The sequence below is a fragment of the Nicotiana tabacum genome, chromosome 2, assembly GCF_000715075.1.
Source record: "Nicotiana tabacum cultivar K326 chromosome 2, ASM71507v2, whole genome shotgun sequence".
NCBI lineage: Eukaryota > Viridiplantae > Streptophyta > Magnoliopsida > Solanales > Solanaceae > Nicotiana > Nicotiana tabacum.
The window spans coordinates 1,885,621-1,906,629 of NC_134081.1; the positions used below are offsets into that span (position 1 = coordinate 1,885,621).

At 34.1% G+C, this 21,009-nt stretch overlaps 3 protein-coding genes across 4 annotated transcripts; 1 reads left to right on the top strand and 2 right to left on the bottom strand.

Annotated features, from left to right (window-relative positions):
* Positions 1-389: 389 nt before the first annotated feature.
* On the bottom strand, positions 390-1,873 carry LOC107759697 (uncharacterized). Its single transcript, XM_075239673.1, has 3 exons — positions 1,391-1,873; positions 978-1,306; positions 390-426 (listed from the first exon to the last, which is right to left on the bottom strand). Exons 1-3 carry the CDS (start codon positions 1,871-1,873, stop codon positions 390-392), a joined length of 849 nt encoding a protein of 282 aa, XP_075095774.1.
* Positions 1,874-1,981: 108 nt separating this feature from the next.
* LOC142173837 (uncharacterized) lies at positions 1,982-3,355 on the bottom strand. Its single transcript, XM_075239678.1, has 2 exons — positions 3,066-3,355; positions 1,982-2,135 (listed from the first exon to the last, which is right to left on the bottom strand). The coding sequence occupies exons 1-2, from the start codon at positions 3,353-3,355 to the stop codon at positions 1,982-1,984; spliced, it is 444 nt and encodes a 147-aa protein (XP_075095779.1).
* Positions 3,356-7,152: 3,797 nt separating this feature from the next.
* LOC107763165 (double-strand break repair protein MRE11) lies at positions 7,153-18,975 on the top strand. Of its 2 annotated transcripts, none has more exons than XM_075229846.1 (23): positions 7,153-7,336; positions 7,664-7,703; positions 7,957-8,092; positions 8,309-8,466; positions 8,940-9,030; positions 9,807-9,926; positions 10,003-10,071; positions 10,154-10,245; positions 10,387-10,489; positions 10,588-10,695; positions 10,783-10,845; positions 10,955-11,026; positions 11,170-11,247; positions 11,352-11,414; positions 11,533-11,593; positions 12,663-12,745; positions 13,283-13,396; positions 13,521-13,598; positions 14,971-15,042; positions 15,169-15,437; positions 16,870-16,990; positions 17,717-17,917; positions 18,629-18,975. In XM_075229846.1, the coding sequence occupies exons 2-23, from the start codon at positions 7,687-7,689 to the stop codon at positions 18,659-18,661; spliced, it is 2,202 nt and encodes a 733-aa protein (XP_075085947.1). In that variant the 5' UTR covers positions 7,153-7,336; positions 7,664-7,686; the 3' UTR covers positions 18,662-18,975. The 2 variants fall into 2 exon arrangements, with proteins under 2 accessions (XP_075085947.1, XP_075085953.1); XM_075229852.1 differs by having other exon boundaries at positions 7,159-7,336; positions 8,309-8,431.
* Positions 18,976-21,009: the final 2,034 nt, after the last annotated feature.

A 21,009-nucleotide genomic window follows, 5' to 3' on the forward strand; every position in this document is an offset into this window, starting at 1 on the left:
AATAATATTCAAGACATATTTTTTTAAATGTGCTAAACTTCTGGAATATAGATAATAAACTGAGATTTCCAGAAACTAAGGACATTTTAGAAATTTATGTCCTATATATTAGATTCATACTTCAAATGTTCAGGACATTTCAAAAAATTATGTCCTGAAGTCTGCTTGTACCAATCTCATTTTAAAAATAAGATGTAGCAAGCTGTGTTTAGCAAGCTGCAGATGTCAATTTTATAACTACTGATTTGTCCATTTTAAATTGTCAGTTTTTATTAAATCTGTAGAGATATAGCAAAAGATACATTGATTGTTGTAGAACTTCAGGACATTATGTTCATAAACGTCCTGATTTGTTGAAGGATGAAAATAATATTCAGGACATATTTTTCTCAAATGTCCTGAACTTCTGGAAATCTAGATAATAATCTGAGATTTCCAGAAGTTAAGGACATTTTAGAAATTTATGTCCTTAATATTAGATTCATACTTGAAATTTTTAGGACTTGTAAAAGATTATGTCCTTAAGTTTTACTTGTACCAATCTCATTTTAAAAATAAAGATGTAGCAAGTTGTAGACGTCAAATTATATAAAGAAAAGGACTTTCTTGTTTACTTACGGCAAGAATAAAATTCCATAAATAATAATTGGTCCGACAAAGGTAAATTGAACTCCCAAAAAAAAGAAAAAGAAACAAAGAGCAAGTAAGTGCAAAGAAACTTTGAAAATTCAGGACATCTTTTATATAACCATCTGCTAATGTTTACTTGCTCAAATAAAAACAATCTAAATGAATCCAATTTATAAAAAAACTTAAAAGAGTAGATAAACATAAGTGGATATATCTATTATTCTCTATGCTTCCTTGAAAATGGATGGACTGCTGGAGAATATATACAAGATGTTCTATTATGACCAATTCTTCTGCAACGACCACATTTGAATGTTATTTTTGATGATTCGGTAGCTGAAATATACCTTTTCTTCTGCCTTCTACCTGGCGGGACTTTAAAATCTGGAGGTTTAATAATTTGTGACTTAACACTCTCTGGTACAATCCAAGAATCCGTATGTCCTACAGGATGTATTTGTCTTTCATATGTTTTCAGCCAAGATTCCTTTAAGTATCGGTCCGAGCAGAAATTGGACTTCTTGATGTTTCTCTTCTCGATCACTGCAATTGCATGTATACATAGTAATTCATCAAATTGAAACTGAAAACAATCACATGTTCTTTTGTTTAAGTCCACCAAGAAAGTAATTCCTTCTTCCTCAACTCTAGAACGCCATGAATCAATAGGGAAGACCTTCAAAGTTGAAAAACTATAAGTTAGTACATTATGTTAAATTATCATTAAAATAATAAGCTAAAGTAAGAACATAATACTTACATTTAAAGTAAAAGCTAAATCTATCTTTTTCTTCAATTCCTCTTCTACCCACCAAGAAACGTCATAAAAAGTTCCTTCTGCTTCATTTCTTCTTTCATAAAACCAACGTTGTAGCTTCACTTGGATGAAATCCATCATTCTTAATATAGGCAACTCCCTTGCTTCTAATAGCACATAATTCATTGACTCAACTATGTTTGTTGTGAGCATGTCATATCTTCGTCGTGAACTACAAGAACGTGCCCACCTTTCCGGTGGTTCTTCTATCAAGTAGTCAAAAGTCTTCTTATCAACTTTTGCTAAATCTGACATGTATAGATCAAATTCTTTGTGCTTGTATACTCTTGCAGCACTTTGGAAAAGTTTTATGACCTCACTTTTCACTTTCCTTCGCTTTAGGTTCCGCTCCAAATGATAGATACAAATCCCATGGTGGCTTTCAGGATATACCTTTGCAATGCCATGTGCAATAGATTGATGCATGTCCGATAAAAAAATTAAATTGTCACGACTCCCAATTGCATTGCGAAGCTCACTAAAGTACCACTCATAGGAATTGTTATTTTCAGATTCTGCAATTCTAAAGGCTAGTCAGAATATTTGGTTATTTGCATCCTTTGAAACTGAAATCATTAAAACACCACGATATTTTGACTTCAAAAAAGTTACATCAACAGCAATCACTGGTCTACAATGATTCCAACCAGCTATTGATGATCCATATGCATAAAACATATAAAGAAACCTGAAAATACAGTTTAACAGAAGGTTAAAAATACAGGACACCAAATCTTTAATATTTTCACTGCACATATCAAAGTTAAGGACAATGTCTTTAACATTTTCAGTGCACACATCAAAGTTAAGGAGAACTTGTCCTTAACTTTTAGAATGCAAACATCATAGTTAAGGACACCATGTCCTTAATTTTTACAATGCACACATCAAAGTTAAGGACACCATGTCCTTAACATTTTCACTGCACACATCAAAGTTAAGGACACCATGTCCTTAACATTTTTACTGCACATATCAAAGTTAAGGACACCACGTCCTTAACATTTTTACTGCACACATCAAAGTTAAGGACACCATCTCGTTAACTTTTTCACTGCATACATCAAAGTTAAGGACACCATGTCCTTAAGTTTTTCACTGCACACAGCAAAGTTAAGGACACCATGTCCTTAACTTTTTCACTGCACACATCAAAGTTAAGGACACCATCTCGTTAACCTTTTTACTGCACGCATCAAAGTTAAGGACACCATGTCCTTAATATTTTCACTGCACACAACAGAGTTAATGACACAATGTCCTTAACTTTTTCACTGCACACATCAAAATTAAGGACACTTTTACAATGCACACATCAAAGTTAAGGACACCATGTCCTTAAGTTTTTCACTACACACATCCAAGTTAAGGACACGATGTCCTTAACTTTTTCACTGCACGCATCCAAGTTAAGGACACCATAGTTAAGGACACCATGTCCTTAATATTTTCACTGCACACATCAAAGTTAAGGACACCATGTCCTTAGCTTTTTCACTGCACACAACAAAGTTAAGGACACCATGTCCTTAACATTTTCATTGCACACATCCAAGTTAAGGATACCATGTCCTAAAAGTTTATAAAACAGACTAATAAACTCTTTTTGATTGTTTACCTGTTGTTGTCGTCTATCTTTATGTTAGTGTATGTTCCCGGATTTTTACTTTTCATCATATACAAGTATGAAGACAATAATTCATAATTCTCTTCAGGAGTTCCTCTTATTAAAGCTGAAGCACGTTGAATAGCACGCCACACCTTGTGATAACCAATGTCTAGTCCATGCAATTTTTGCATTTCTGCCATGACAAAGGCTGGTGTAACTTCAAACCTTGGGTCTCGAAGATTGTCGATAATGTAACCACTAATCAACTTTGACGTTGCATGCCTTTGATCAGCTTTCATAGTGTTAACAGAGCAGTCATGATTTTTCTCAATCTTTACTATCTTGAATAGTGTTGAATCTTTAATTCTGAAAGCACGCACACACCACCCACACCTATCATCATTGCATTTCAACGAATATCTTGTTGAGCTTGATCTAACAACCTTGAATTCAAAATGTCCTTTAATTGCTATATTGGAAAAACAGTTAATTATACTCTTCTTTTTGTCAAATATTGATCCCACTTTTATTTCATCCAATGAAGCATTTTCTCTTAATATCGTAGTTGGGGATTCTTTTTGTTTCGAATTTGAGCTTTGTCTAGTTAGTTGAGTAAAGGTTTTTTCAGCAACTTCTTCTATTACCGGTGCACTCTCTAAGACTTGAATACCCAAAGCTTGTTCGTTGTCAATCTCTATAATGCTTTGTCCTTCTACTTGAATAAAATCAAATGTTTGAAGTACCTCTTCAGTTATTGTTGAGCTTCAACCACATCTATTTCCATTATCTGTTGGCATTTGTCTTGATTGTCTTGTTGAGTTTATGTATTGACATGTTCAAAGGTTCTTGTAGAATCAAAAACTCTTTCCGAAATATCAACAATGAAACGACAACCCTTGAAGAGTGAATGACTTTAGTAACTCTATACATGTGTGAAGATCTAAATCTTTGGATACAAGCATTCCCTTGCTTGTTCCCAGATTGATATAAAACCATATCATTGCTTCAAACTTGTCTCTATCCAGTTCAATAACTTCAAAGACCTGGTTAATGAAATCTTCAAATCGAATTGCCTCAGGTACTAGAACAAGCTTTGTTTGATGATCAAGATACTTATAGTCTGCAGTCCATCTACCATTAAAAGCAACTATAATACATATTGTATCCATCCTGCAAGTCAAGAAAATGGGAAATTCAGGACATATTTATACAACAATCGTGAAGTTAAGGACAAGATGTCCTAAACTTTATCAATACAAGTTGCAAAACACAGGACACTATGTCCTTAATATTTAGAACAACAGTCATGAAGTTAAGGATATCATGTCCTAAACTTTATCAATACAAGTTGCAAATACAGTACATTATGTCCTTAATATTTACATAGTAGTCATGAAGTTAATGACATAATGTCCTAAACTTTATTAGTATAGGTTGCAAAAACAGGACACTATGTCCTTAATTTTTACACAGTAGTCATTAAGTTAAGGACATCATGTCCTAAACTTTATCAGTACAAGTTGCAAAAACAGGACACTATGTCCTTAACTTTGATGTGTGCAGTCAAAATGTTAAGGACATGGTATCCTTAACTTGGATGTGTGCATTGTAAAAGTTAAGGACATGATGTCCTTAACTTCGATGTGTGCATTGTAAAAGTTAAGGACAAGTTGTCCTTAACTTTGATGTGTGCATTGTAAAAGTTAAGGACAAGCTGTCCTTAACTTTGATGTGTGCAGTGAAAAAGTTAACTTTGCTGTGTGCAGTGAAAATGTTAAGGACATGGTGTCCTTAATATTTAGAACAACAGTCATGAAGTTAAGGACATCGTATCCTTAACTTTATTAATACAATTTGCAAATACAGGACACTATGTCCTTAACATTTAGAATAACAGTCATGAAGTTAAGGACATCATATTTTTAACTTTATTAATACAAGTTGCAAAATACAGGACACTTTATCCTTAATATTTTTTTAGAACAAAGTCATGTTAAGGACACCAAATCCTTAACATTATGTCCTCAATATTTACAGAACAATCACAGAGTTAAGGACCCGATGTCCTTAACGTTATCAATACAGAAAAGAAAAAAAAATCAAATTCCTAGCATCTTATTCTTCAGTAACGAAATAAAAATTCACACAAACACACAAAAGCATATAGAGATATCTGAAACTTTAGAACTTACTGTAATTTTATGGTGAATTTTGGACGAGAAAGTTGAATTCTGAACTTAGACAAAAAAATTTAAAATCGGAAGAGAAGCTTCTGTAATTTTGGACGATCACAACAATTCTCCGCACGTAAGTTTGCACGTAAGTTTGAGCTGCTGCTGATCGTGAATAAGGAGCGTATGTATCAGCGAAATCCTATATAGCAGAAGGGTATTTTCGTCCGGGTGGGTAAAAGTTTATTAAAGCAGTGGCTAAAAACTAAATACATTTAAAACAATGGTTTAAAAGTAAATACATGTGTTATTACTGGCTATCTGTGCACATCACTCGGTCACGCTTCTTTCAATTAATAACATAAAAATCACTTTCACTTCAAGAACCCATTAATCTTTCTTTCTCTGGGATCTTTACATAAATAGACGGTAATATTCACCGTTTATCATTTTTAGCCATATACATTAATTATATACGATTATACACATATAATATACGAAATATGTATATATTATACCTTAACCGACTATTTTTAATTTATTGGTTGGGTGGACGACTATTTGAGTTAATTACCGTTCTTTCTTTCTACATGAGCCTGTTTGGAAAGCCACCTAGGAATTGAATTTGGGTGTAAATACAGAGTTTGGGATGTTTGTCTAGCCAAGTAATTACTTGGTTAACATGAAATTAGGTGTAATTGGAGAGATGTAATTACACTCTCCAATTCTCAAGGGGAGGGCGAGAATTGGTGGTAATTACACTGTATAATTACAAGGTTACTTTTTTATTTCATTCCTATGAGTAATTATTTTAATTTATTTTCTTTATAAATTTTTATTTCCATTATTTTAGTTTATTTTGATTTTAAATTTTTATTTTATTTTTACTTTTTAATTTATTTTTTAATTTTAAAATATATTTTTCTTTGTACATTATTTATCTTCTATTTCTCTATCTTTACTTTTTGTGATTCCATGTAATTGCTCTTATATTTTATTTCTTATTTGTTTTATTTTCTTCATTTAGCGTAACTGCGTTGTTATTCTAGTTTTTTTAAACTACACCTGCTAATATTAGAAATAATGAGTCATTAATAAACTTGGCATGTAATGGGTGATGTCATTAAAGTAGAATTTTACCGTTGAATGAGATTATAAATTTGTTATGTTTTTTAATCTTAAGTTGTATTTGTACTTATTTTTATTATGTTGGAATTTGACATATGTTAAACTTTTTTTTTGTTGGATTATGAAATTGTGTTATATTTATGGATCTAATTTACTTGTTTTAGTAGTATTGGCTTGTTATTTCACATTACATATTGTTCATTATTTTTAATTAGAATTGATAGATTAGATTTGCCAAATATTTGAATAATGTTATGACATTATATTTATAAATATTAATTTATTTTATCAAACATGCATTCCGTAATGTTCTTTCAAAACATATGTCTTTAGTTTTTATAATTAATTAAACTAAATATTATTAATTTGGAAAATATATATAATTATTTTTACAATATTAGTTATAAATATATGATTACTCATTAATGTACATTCAAGAAAAAAATATGCATCTTAAATACCAAATCTAATATTATTTATACTTATAAAAAATCTTTTATAGCCATATATTTACTATATTAACTTTTAAGTTTGATAATTACTTTATTTAAAATATAATCTAACCGTATAATTACACTTGTGCAACCAAACAGTATGCTTGTAATTATACTATAATTACGTTATGACAAACACATAAATCCTAATAATTACACCAATTTTAATTACCGGGTAACTTTCCAAACATACTCTAGTGTTTTGTTTCCTGTACTTTAAAAAAGAAAGCAAAAAATAAAAAATAAAAAATAAAAAAATTACACACTACCAACACATTTCCAAATTCCAATAGGCACAGCCCCGAACTCAGTCTCAGCACAATTTTCCTCTTTTAAATTCCCCGCCAGGCCACTGGTCACAGAGTTGCAGCGGCAGCTCACTATCTCTGAACTCGGCTTCCTCCTGTTCTTCGAGAAATCAGCAACTCTTTCTCAAATCTCTACTTCCATTTCTATTGCTCCCTGATTCTTGCTTGACAACATCGAAGTAAAAATTTCTGATACTTGTTTGACATTTCATTTATGTAGCTAGGGTTTTTATTTTTAAAGCATTTTAACTATTGCTTTCATGTTACTTCTATAATTTTCAATTATTAAATCATATAACTGACGTTGTAAAAAGATTTTACATTATCGGTGGATTTTAACTTGTGATAGCAGTTTAGTTACCATTTCTACCATATTACTACTGATTAATGCTTATGAAAAGATTTAACTGTAATTGGACTTGATTGTGTAAATATTTCTTATATTGTCAATTTATATAACTCAAGCTCAATTTTCAATTGTTCCTTTTTCATTGCTGTTGCTGCAGGTTAAGAGATAATCTTCGATCAAATGGACGATTCTTCAAGGTAACAGAAAGAATGAAGGAAAAATAATATAATGCCTGTTAAGTAGTTTATAACAACTTTTAGTATGTTCTGTTAATTAAAACATATGAAATTAAAAGTTTTTCTAAAACTAATTTCAAGTTGAATTGATCAGCTTGTTTTATAAATGCATGGTTTTTGAGATATCTTAGATTTTAGTTTTGCTTTGAAATTGTAGAAATTTATTGAAGTCTACAATAGATGCAATATGAATTTAATTGGAAAATTTTCTCAGGGAGGAGGAGATCGACACGGTTAAGATCCTGGTTGCTACAGACTGTCACTTGGGCTACATGGAAAAGGATGAAATACGGCGGCAAGATTCTTTTCAGGCATTTGAAGAGATATGTTCGATTGCGGAGAAAAAACAGGCAAAAATAATTTCTCTTCTTCATTTGGTTTTTACAAATTTGCTTGTAAGTTGTATCTATTGGTGGAATTAATATGCCATTCCTCAGTTATTTATTCTTATATCTTGTGCCAATTATCTATGATCCATCTAGAAAAAAAGGGGTGAAAACTAAGTATGAGATTTTGTTGGAATCTAGTAAATATTTGAGTTTCATTGACTTTCAGTTTTGCTCCAGGTGGACTTTGTGCTTCTCGGTGGTGATCTATTTCACGAGAATAAGCCTTCCAGGTCAACACTGGTGAAAGCCATTGAGATTCTCCGTCGTTATTGTCTCAATGATCGACCTGTGCAATTCCAGGTTGTTAGTGACCAGACAGTGAACTTTGCTAACATGTAATAACCATTTATCTGAACTTTGCTAACTTGCAATCACTATTCTTCCTCTTATTTTCATGCTTTAGAAGCGTTCCATAAATTCCTCCAATGCTTCTTTCTTCTTTTCTTTTTGTGTTTCCTTTCCTTTTGATAAGTATGAAAAATCCATATATGCTTTCTTCTTCTTCTTCTTCTTCTTCTTCTTCTTCTTCTTCTTCATTTATCTTTTAATGGGAAGGCAAATTTCTGTTCTCCCTTCTGAAAATTGACACCTCATTTGTGGAAAAATGATTGAAAATTTTGAAACAACAATCTTATGCTCGGCTTGCTCCCCTTTTTCTATGTTCTATGAGAGGATATCTTTTCCTGCAAAGTTAGTTTATCTGAAAATTTGCTTTACAATTAACTCTTCCGTATAAATTCATTTACATTTACTTCTTTGTTAATATAAATATTTCTGTTATTCTTAATCTTATGCGGATCTTATTCAGGTTTGGTCATGTAAATTATGAAGATCCCCACTTTAATGTGGGGTTGCCTGTTTTTAGCATTCATGGCAATCATGATGATCCAGCTGGTGTGGTATGGATTCTATGAAAGTTGCTTTGTTATTATTCTATTCATTGACCAGCAAGACTATTTTTGATCATACCGCTGTTGGTCTTCAATGTGATTGTGTTAAAATTAAGTAAGAACCAATTAACTTTGCCAGGAAGATGGCTTGAGCTATTCATCCTCCTTCGCGAACCCTTTTTCTTTTCAGGCTAATTTTCATATGGGTGCTTTAGATTTTACATGTTTTCTCCACCTCTCACATAGAGCAATTTGGGTTTTGACCCCTAGAGGTGGTTTTGTCCTGGCTATGATGCCACCTCTCACACTGATTCTACATGTACTTTTTTCTAATTCTTAATTGAATCTGTCATTAAGAAAATTGTGAAGGCTTAAAAGAAAAGCTCTAATTGGATTTGGAGAAATGATAATAGGTGCATGGAGAAGCGTCAAAGTGGTGACTTTGTGTTATATAATATTTCTTGTTTTTTTAAAGGAAATTGAACAATGTTTTGGGATGGAGTAAAACATGAAGGTGGGTATTCAATTTTGCACGGAAGGTTTAGAATTGATTATTTGGAGATTGGACCTGTCTGCATCTTTGTGCTGATGAACTCAAACAACTCTTAATTTGCTGCTTTCAAGATTAAGCTAATGTTAGGCTGATGCCAACATTATTTATTGGACTAGCATCTCAAAATTATTCTTATGAATCAATGAGCCAGAATACTTTATTGAAAATGTTGAGCTACCATCTTCTTTCTTACATGCTGATCTGGAGTTAATGTTGTCCACTTATGTTACAGGATAACCTATCTGCCGTTGATATCCTTTCCGCATGCAATCTTGTTAACTATTTTGGTAAAATGGATCTTGGTGGTTCTGGTGTTGGGCAGATTGCTCTCTACCCTATCCTTATCAGGAAGGTCTGCTTGTGGATATCTTTAATAAGTGGCTGCCGAGTTTGAAGCGTGATTTTATTTCTAACTGCATGCATTGCAGGGTTCAACATCAGTAGCTCTTTATGGTCTTGGGAATATCAGGGACGAACGCTTGAATAGAATGTTTCAGGTATTGTTTCTAGTTCCTTTTCAGATCTGTCTGGCTGCTTGACAAAAACAGTTTCTAATTGTGTTCCTTTTGGTACTTGAAGACACCACATGCTGTGCAATGGATGCGACCTGAGGCTCAGGAAAGGTGTCAAGTCTCGGACTGGTTCAACATTTTGGTACTTCACCAGAACAGGTTGGTTAAGATACTGCCAGATGATAATAACTGAAAATCTCCTCTCTTATCATGTTTAAGATCTGCGCTAAGTTTTAGTAGTACAATTGAAAATTTAGTTTGAGTATTAATGTTCCTCTCGTTTCTCGTCACATTTTCCAGAGTAAAGACAAATCCGAAAAATGCAATAAATGAGCATTTCCTGCCTCGCTTTCTGGATTTTATTGTGTGGGGTCATGAACATGAATGTTTAGTGGACCCTCAGGTATTACTAATTCTGGAGCTTCTTGGTTTCTGTCCTCGCCTTTTAAATTACTTCCCTTCCTGTGAAGTAGGCTCAGTTGAAGCTTATCTTTATTACAGGAGGTCCCAGGTATGGGTTTTCACGTTACTCAGCCAGGTTCTTCCGTTGCAACATCACTGATTGAGGGTGAATCAAAACAAAAACATGTACTCCTCTTAGAGATTAAGGTTGTGCTTTATGAATTCCATCTTTAAATCTTCTTTATTTTGTTGGTGATGCCTTTATATTTGAATAATAGTTTCTACTTTACTTAGGGAAATCAATATCGCCCAACAAAGATACCTCTGAACTCAGTGCGGCCTTTTGAATATACTGAGGTAGCTTCTTTTATCCACCACAACCTCTATACTGAGGTAGCTTGTTTTCGTAACTACGTCTCTACACAGGATTTTTTTAAAATTCATTTTCAAATGGTGCATGGTACAGGTAGTGTTGAAGGATGAACCTGATATTGATCCTAATGATCATAGCTCGATTCTTGAACATTTGGATAGCGTAGTATGTCTATTCTCCATCTTTCAATCCTTTGTGTTTATTCAGGATATTATATGATAAACCTTTTGTACATTTGTTAATTTCTGTTGCTTTATTTGAGAAGTTTATGACTCTGATTGATTTTGAACAACTTCTAATTGTGATAGGTCAGGAAGTTGATAGAAAGATCTAATCAAAAGGCTAATAGTGAATCTGTTGTAAAGCTCCCCTTAGTTCGAGTAAAGGTGGTTTTCTTATGCATCATGTTTCACTTTGTATACATTGCCCTTCTCCCTTTTTAATTGTAGTGCCAAAATTGATGTTCCTTTTTGGATGACCGATCTGACAGGTAGACTACTCTGGGTTTATGACTATAAATCCTCAAAGGTTTGGACAAAAATATGTGGGGAAGGTACTTCTTATGCTAACTGCTAGATCAGGGTTCTATTTAATCCTTTTTTTTTGCAGTCCTGGCCTCTCTCTCTAGCGAGATGCATACAACACTGGTCATGACATTTTCAAATTTATAGGTTGCCAATCCGCAGGATATTCTCATTTTCTCAAAATCATCAAAGAAGGTCGGCAAAGAAGGTAATTTACTGTTTTCTTGGGAGTGAAGAATCTACTTACATTTCTTCGCCATGAGTCTAGGCCACCAGGCTGGCCCTTTCCATGGCCTTTGATCGATGACTGGATTTTGTGTTTCACAATTTACTGGTTTAGTGCTGCCAAGTGACCGTGTGATCACTCTGTAGGCAATGACAGTCTGATTCTTGCTCATAAGTCATAACTTGACCTAATCTAATTCATTTATCTCATGAAGACTCTGCACTTCTTGGGTTTGATACTTTATAGAGATTGAATCTCAAGCCATCCATCTTAGACTGTCATAAGATAATCTCCAATTTATCATGAAGGAAACTTATACCATCTATATACTGTTGCATCATATAATGTCCCACTTGGGTATATAAGGGCATCTTATGAGGTTTAAAAGGTCTTGGACCACTCCATCCATTGCATTAATATTTTGGGTGGGATGTTGAAATTCTTCATACATACAACCAAACAGATTATATGGACCGTTATAAGCTTCTACATTCATATTTCCCCCCTAAATTTTCAGAGAACAAAACGGTATCTTGTGACCTGAAAGTTTCCCGTTGCTTAATATAACAATAGACACTTTCAACGTTCATATCAGTGTTTATTCCAAGTTGAACTGGAACTTTCTTTTTATCCAGACTGAGTGTTACAGTTCCTCTAGAAGGTTGGTATAGAAGAACATCTTATCGTTGCTCCAGATATTTTCACCATTCTGGCTTTTTGAATTTTTTTTACCATCTCCAATGCAGATACGTACTTATAATGCTAGATAATTCATCCATGATCCATCATTTTGAATACCTTGATTCTCCTTATATCCTAGCTTCTCTTGATTTTTTTATTTTTATTTTTAATGATATTGTAATCTACTTGAGCCGAGGGTCTTTCGGAAACAACCTCTACTCCCTCGTGGTAGGGGTAAGGTCTACGTACTCACTACCTTCCCCAGACCCCACTTGTGGGATTTCACTGGGTTGTTGTTGTTGTAATGATATTGTAATCTACACTATTTTTTATTATCTCACATTTATTAACATTTGTTTATTTCTTGTAGCTAAATTTGATGATTCTGAGCGGCTTCGCCCTGAAGAATTGAATCAGCAAAACATTGAAGCTTTAGTTGCTGAGAGCAATTTGGTGGGTATCAAGTCAAGTTTGGAAGCTTTTCTCATTCTGATGTCCTCGATCACCTGTTAAATAGTTCAATGTTTGAGTTTTCATTACTATATATCCAAAACAGTAGCATATAATGTTTTAATTTTTCGAGTTCAAGAGTTTTCTTTGGTTCCTCTATGCTGTGGGAAAACTAAGTTTCGTAAAAGTGAAAGGGAACGTACTCTTGGCAGCACACTTAAGTTTCCAGTAGGGCATCTTTATCGATTATCCTGGACTTTTTCTCTCTTTGACCACCCTCTTTTACCCCCTCTCTTCACCCTCTTCTAGTCTGATAAATGGGGTTTTCCTTGTTTACCACATAATATATCCAACTAGCAGTTAAAGAAGAAGCATGTATCTAACAGTAAAACATTTTGACTCTCGCAATTAGTGTATAATCAGAAGATTTGACAAGAGCAAGCACAAGTGGAAAACATCTTGATGCTGAAAACAATACATCAAAGTCCTCATTTGTTTTTCAATATTTTGGAGCTATCTAATAATGATTTTATGCTACAGAAAATGGAGGTACTTCCAGTCAGCGATCTGGATGTTGCGCTGCACAATTTTGTTAACAAGGATGACAAAATGGCTTTTTATTCTTGTGTACAATACAACCTTGAGGAAACTCGAGTATGTCATTTTGTTATGCGGTAGTCACTGTAATTAGGGATATTCCTATATTCCATTTTTTCTTCTACTCCTACATATATGTTACTTTAATTGTGCGGTACTAAGTTTGAAATATTTCTAACAGAATAAAATAGCCCGTGATTCAGATGCAGTGAAATTCGAAGAAGATGATATAATTTTAAAAGTTGGAGAATGCTTAGAGGTAAGAATTTTATATCTTTCACCTTGAGACTACCTCTGACAGAGGCGGATCCAGGATTTAAATCTTATGGGTTCAACTTTTAAAGTTTTTAGCATTGAACCCATTATATTTTTAAAGTTCTGGGTTCATATCTACTATTTTAAAGATTCCCCTTAAAGAAGAGCTTGTACCTTCTCTATTCTCTTCCCTTTTTACTTTGGTTCACAGTTTCAAATGGGGAAAGATAGGTTGGGCACCCATTCCATATCTCACAAAGGGGAGATATGCAGCTAAACAATAGAAAAAGTATATTTTCATCTGCAGCAATTGGCTTTCATTCTCAATGGTACCTGATATGAATTATGGTCCCAAACAGTCATTGTGATATGTGATTCTTGAATCTGTTTCAAGTGGAGAGTCAGTGAACTTGATGCAAGGATTTCATGGGTTTATTTGTTTGCAGAAGTTTTAAGCACACAGAAATAATTCCCAGCTAATAGCTTCTGAAAGACAGGTTAAAAAAGGAGGAGGCTTCCACCAAATAAGAAGAGATGCATGAGGAACTAACAATTTTCTGATGACTGCTTAATTCCTGATCTATGAAAAACAGACAGGGTGCCACGTTTTATGTGGTGCTTTTATATTATGCATGGATCACGTGCGAACGTGTCAGTTCACAGTGCAAATGTTGGAGTAGCTCAACATGTTGGGCTCTCTTGCAGTTCTTTTCTTGCTCTATTTAGTCCTTTTAGGGTGGGTGAGGTGGTGATTTTGTTCCATCAAAGCAAAGTAGGTTGGACAATCACTGAGAGAAGGAAGCGGAGAACTCAAATAGCAGCAAAGAACTACAAATGCCTTTTATATGCTTGGGCATGTGATAGTGTTAATTGACTTTGTTGTCTGCAAAGAGAAGCTTAAGCCAAAGAAAGGAAAGAGAACAGTTGGAAAGTTAGATTCTTAATTATTCAATAATGTGCTGCTGTCCAGGTTAACACAGAGTTAAAGATGACCTTCAAGTCTGGTCCGTAAGGTCCATTCACGATTGTTCGCTATACAATTCAGATGACATAAACAATTTGCATGTGCTTGTGCCACTTGTTCAGTCAGTTCAAATGGAGGCAATTACACAAATTGCTAGTTCAAATTTAGCCAAAGATGGAAAGCAGTAGTCTTGGAATGTTGACTAGAGCTGTTCTTCTTTTTTGCTTGGAATTAGCTGGGCGCAGAAGTTCTTCTGCACATTCTATGATTATGAATTCACTAACTGCATAAAATTGCATGTTCAAATGTATTTTTCTTGATTGTTCTTATAATTATGTGTGCTTGTAAATTTCACAATGCCATTACTGTTATGTGATGTTCTGAAGTCTTATATCAAATATGGCTTTTGTAGGAACGCGTCAAACAAAGAGCTGCACAGAATAAAGATGATCAACCTTTCTCCTTTAATGGACAGTCCTTGGAGGTATTCCTTTTTGTGATTTTTACCTGAGGATGATCTTATTGCGTCAATGTCCATTATTATATTTGTCTAAAGCATGTATAATCTAAGGGCATCTGATCCATAATGATTAAGGACATGTGTTCTCAGGATATCAGAGGCAAAAGTACTGCAGTAGGATCAGCAGTTTCATTCAGTGATGATGAGGACACCACTATGCTCTCCGCCTCAAAGTCTACTGCCGGTAAAGGAAGAAATGAGTCATCTCAATCTTTTAGATCCTCTCGTGATGCTTCTGAAGTTAGCAAGACCTCTTCAAGGGGAAGGGGCAGGGGCAGAGGCAGAGGCAGAGGAAGGGCTTCCAATAGCTTGAAGCAGACAACTCTTGATGCATCTTTGGGATTCCGTCATTCACAGAGGTTTGTCCTGGATTCCTAATAGTGATGCTCCAATGTTGCGTATTTTTGCCCTGTTTCTAGTCTTCTTTATAAAGTCCCAGTTTTGCTATAGTTTATTCACATGCAGAAGCTTTTGCTTCGAGTTGTGCTTGTTTCTTGCTTTCTTTGGCATCAAAGGGTTTGATATGTGGCTTGTTGCTGTTGTAAGCATTGAGCATCAAGGGAAGTTTCATTATATTTCTGAACTCCAAGCTACATTTAGCTTGCTAAGAATATAAAGCAGGATTGAACCAGAATACAATCGCCTATAGGAGGCATGTGTTAGTGAGACAACAAAGAATACCCAACATAAGATGCTTCACGCTCTTTTTGTTGCAGTAGCAGATAAAATTCTCTGCTTCTTTTCTTAAATAATAAGCAAATAGACAACAATATTTTTGCTTTGATCAGTGCAAAATAAGCAATTATCGCTACTACTTACAAACATTGATGTTTTGCTGTTTGTTTTGGCTTTTTATTTCCTATATAAACTTACTTTCATCAAATTATTACGATATATAGATAGCAGATTTGTCTTTTCAATTTCATTTTCTTTAAACTTCTTATTTCTTAGAATTTTGATTTGCTAGTTTTATTTCTTATAACTTAATTGTTATGGAGTATTAATTAACACTCCCTAAAAGAAAGAGGAATTATTCGCTGATCATGGAAGGACAACAAGAGAGAGGAGGAAATAAATATTCTACACCAGTGAACTCATTTGTATGCGTATATATTCTGCGTGGCAATAAGCGAGTCTATGCGTATTTCCGTGATAGCATTAATTTTGTGGAAAAAGATATTAGCACAACTTAAATTTAGTCTTGAAATGGCCATGACTCCAAAGCAATTAATATTTGAAGTCAAACAGGAAAAGAAAATTATGGGACAGAGGTAACATTAAATTATATATTAGGTTAAGAATGCACTAAATTAAAATGGTGAGTTGATGATACGTTTATTGAAATCATTTTTGTTTTATGCAACCTTTATAAAAGAGGTGAAAAGGGGTATAAATAGGACTAAGATGGACAACTTTTCTTAAAACAGAAGAATTAAGTTGTTAAGAATGATAAACAAGTGAGAAGTTAATTGAAATCACTTTTCATTGATTATTCACATTATAAAAAGGAAAGAGAGCGGGCTAAAATACAACACAAATCAACAAGACGCCCAACTATTTTAAAGACAGATTGTCGTCACCTCTTTTAAATGTTTGCATAACACAAAGGATCTTCATATGAAAAAAGAAGCATTATCTTCAACATTTTGTAGTGTCAACTTTTACAAATAAAACTTTACCAGTCAAAATAGCTGATAGCTGTTTGCTTCTCCTTTAGAATTTTGCCATAAATTTAGGTAATTTAAGCATTATTTGTCATTAAAGTCCTTTACATAAACTTTGTTGCTGCAGATCTGCATCGGTTGCTGCATCTGCATCAGTGCGAAGTATTGCTGAAGATGATGAGAATGTGGAATCTCCTTCAAGTGATGAGGATGCTAAACAGGACACAAATGCTATTGATGAAAGCTCAGTAGGTTCTATCTTCCTTATTGAATACATTTCTTTCCCCAAGCACTTCTCCTCCCTGGTTTAGAAAGCTGTCTTAGGAAAGGAAAAAAAGAGTATTGGAAAGAAGGCATATAGCTTGCACACAAATTAATTGCAGTCTTGTATGAGCATTACATTGTATTATATACAATTAACCCCAACTTTCCTCACACTGCCTAAGGATAGAAAGCAAAAGATTGGAAGTGTTAAAAAAGGCAATTAAACCTTTGCACGAGTGACAGTAAGTAAATTCTAGCTCTTCTCTCATTGCCTGAGAATTGCAGTTAGAAAATACAAATGTGAATAAAGAATTTAAACTCAAGTAACAAGGAAGACAGTGGATGCCTATTCTATTTACTAATAATTTCTGGAGACCTCGACTCGCTCTTCAGTCGACGTTTGCCCACTTAACCGCACTGCTAATCAGCCCCGTTAACGTCGTACACTCACTTTTGCATTGAGAGTAAGAGATCAGGAGATCCAGTTGCTTTGAACTACTGAACAATGTATTACTGGCCAGTGCAGTATCATTAAACGTCACCGCTTCAGTTTGAATCTGTTTCCCCTGTAGAGTTGTATTTTGGATAGTGTGCATGAAAATTCCAAATACTGGATGGTAAAAGTATTTCCTAAATATCAGTTTTCTGTCTCACTTCCTCCTGCTGTATGTTACGTAATAGCGCCTTTATATGCTGTCTCCCATTGCTAGGGCGATGACAAGACAGTCCAGGGCAAAGGCCGCAAAAGGGCTGCTCCAAGGGGAAGGGGTAGAGGTTCAACAACAGCGGCTAAAAGGGGAAGAAAATCAGATAGCTCCTCGTCTTCACTTCAAAGGATGCTCATGGATGTAGATGAAGAAGATGATGATGATGATGACATGGCAAAGAAAGAAAATAGACCTCGACCTCGGGTAAGTGATATCAGAAAGTTAGTATTTGGATTGGATCATATAGCTGTTTTAAGGCAATGCTTATACTATTTAGACAAACAAAAATTTGAAAATTATTATATCTCTACTTCATAAGATATTATCCCGTTTAAGTTGTTGTTTGCTCCTTGAGCGTGCTTATAACTTTGCTGCTTCCTTTATAGTTATATCTTTATAATTATCCTAGTGAGAAACTCGATCAAGAATACCCTTCTGCAATCTGGTAATAGGGCTTTAGTTTATATCTCATCGTTAGGCATGACCCCCTGAATACTTTCAGTCACTTCAAATGAAATGTCTTAATTAGTTTTGAGTGGCTCTTTTCTGAAGAAATGAAACTAAATTGTGTTATTGGAGAATTGATGGGAGAACAAAGTAAATTAGTATGATTTATGAACTCTTGGGGTTTTCTTCCTTTTGAGGTACTGGAGAAATGGCGGCTGAACTTAAATATCGTAGTCTGCCCCATGTAGGTATTGATAAATATTCAAGAATTCTGATGTTGAGGAAAGGTGCAAAGTAATTAGGGAAATTGCTCATGACAAAGAATAAGAAGCATGCTCTGGTTATTCTTATAGATTGTTAGCTCTGCGTCACTGAGCATTGAAAACGTCGTGCATTTTACCTCACCTTATAAAGCAAAGTTTACTTTTCTAGGTCGAACATTGCGTGCATAACTAATGTTCTTTGCAGGTAACAAGGAATTATGGTGCTTTAAGGAGGTGACTGTTGCTGGAAACATCTGATACCATTTGTTCCATTCTGGGATGTTGATTATGTGGACTGAATTTGCATAGCGAGGTGTAAATATACACTAGTGAGTTGCAGATGTGTTTTTGGTTTTAATTTCAGCGGCTTTGTATTGCCATGGTTGATAGGTTAGGAGTAGTAGTTTGTTTACAGGAACAGTTGGCTTCAAAATCTAATCCAATTTTGGATATGCATTTGCATCTTTGGAACAGTATAGTTGATAGTACTATTAACTCAGAAGTATTCAACGGAAATTGTTGTAAGACGTGGCTATTCCAGTTTTTTTACTTTCCCCCTTTCCTCCCTTCTCTTCCATATTTTCTCTTTGTTATGGTTCTGCTCTCTACGGCACGCCAGGCAATTTTCCACGATTATAGACAAGATTCAAAAGGAAAAAAATCAGAGACCAACAACTAGTCAGTAGAACAGGATCCCAACTTAAAGTTCAAATTCTAAACCCAAAATTTCATGACCAAATTGCAACTTTCTAAACCCACGATTTCATATGTTTGACAAAGCACTTGAAGACCATCTGTAAAGGAAGTTTTATTTATTTCTGCATGTTAAAAGACAAGTTTTTTATTTCTTGAACTGAAGTTGAAAAGATGGAACGAGTGGCAAACATGAATCCTTGAGTGTCTAAACATGAAAGACGAAGAAAAGTCATTCTTATAATGGTAATGCTCAAGACAACTCATGCATATCTCGACTAATTTATTATAAATGTATCGTGTAAATCGATATCACAAAATTTAGGCAGCTGAATTGTTTTAACCTAATGTTGCTTCAGCTGAAACTTGAATATTGAATTATAAGATTGTCACTCCAATTAATTGACGGTTCGGCCATGTAAACCACTTAGCATATCTAAATCAAACTTTTACCATAATAACGCCTTTTTCTTTTAAATTTATCGTATCTACCTCAAAATAAAGAAGTTCGAAAGGTACAATGAAAAAATAAACTAGGAGAAGATTCAATTATCCATTAAAATAATATTACAGTATCAATATTCTACCCCCTCCCCTAACTATTATTTCAATATTTGTTAGATTAAACTGTAAGTAAAATAGAAGATTAAGTTTTAAAAGGGGTGGGGAAGAGGTGTTCCATGTATATCTGATTTAAGAACTGGTCTTCTAACTATAAAGGATCAATAATCACAAGGAATATGACAAATTTCTTAAGTCCTCATTTGATGTTGGCTGAGTTAGTGTTTAAGGAAGAAAGTCTTATTGTAGGTTATTAAGGTTTGATGATTGATTTTATTTACTTAATAGCAAATCCAAGCCAAGAAAGTCAATCAACCCAAGGAAACTGAAATACCTTGCCAAATAAAAAGTCCCTCCTGAATTTCCAATTACAAATACAAAGTCCTCTAATGCTTTTAGATACATGAACGATGATACAAACATGTTAACCTAAAGAAAGAGTTCTCTCAATAGCACATTAGTAGTATATTTGCATAATATAAAAACATAAATTGATTGATCAAGTCAAATAAAAGGCAAAATGAACTAAACCATGGAATCATTCATGGCTATTGTTTGCAATAATTTTTCAAGATATGAAAACTAAACTGCAATCACAAAATAAGAGAAAAATATTTTTACTAATCAATTGTGAGTACAATAATGTTTCTCCCTTGATTCTTCTCTCCTGATTATCTTTGTGATTCGAGAGCTGAATCAGCGTATTTCTCGAATGTAGAATGGCCAAACCTCCTGGGGATGTATTTGATCTCTAGCTCCTTGAACTATTTGATTTTCAAAAAGTATTCGGCAATATTTTGATCTCTTTGTGAATATCCCAAGAGCTTATGGCAATTTTGAGATTCCTCTTCAAGGGAATATTATCCCTTTATATAGGTGTTAGTTAGGTTTAGGGTAGAGTAACCTCCAAAACAACCCTAATAGAATCCTAGAATTTCAAGAGTCCTATAGTATCTTTAATTTAGGATTTAGCTTGATCCGTTAAAATTTCGATGTCGATAAATGTCCCATACTTCAAGGTTTGTCGGGGTGTAGGATTGCCGAAACTTGAAGACGAGACTTGAAGTACTCGATCATCGCAACAAATGATTTTGAAACTTGGAGTTTTTGATTTACAAGAGGAAGAGATGGAGGGCAGAACTGGACCCACTGGGCGTGCCAATTTGTTTGCAATAAATTTTCAAGATATGAAAAATAAATTGCATTCACAAAATAAGAGAAAAATATTTGTACTAATCAATTGTGAGTACAATTCTGTTTTTCCCTTGATTCTTCTATCCTGATTATCTCCGTGATTCGAGGGCTGAAGCAGCGTATTTCTCGAATGTAGGA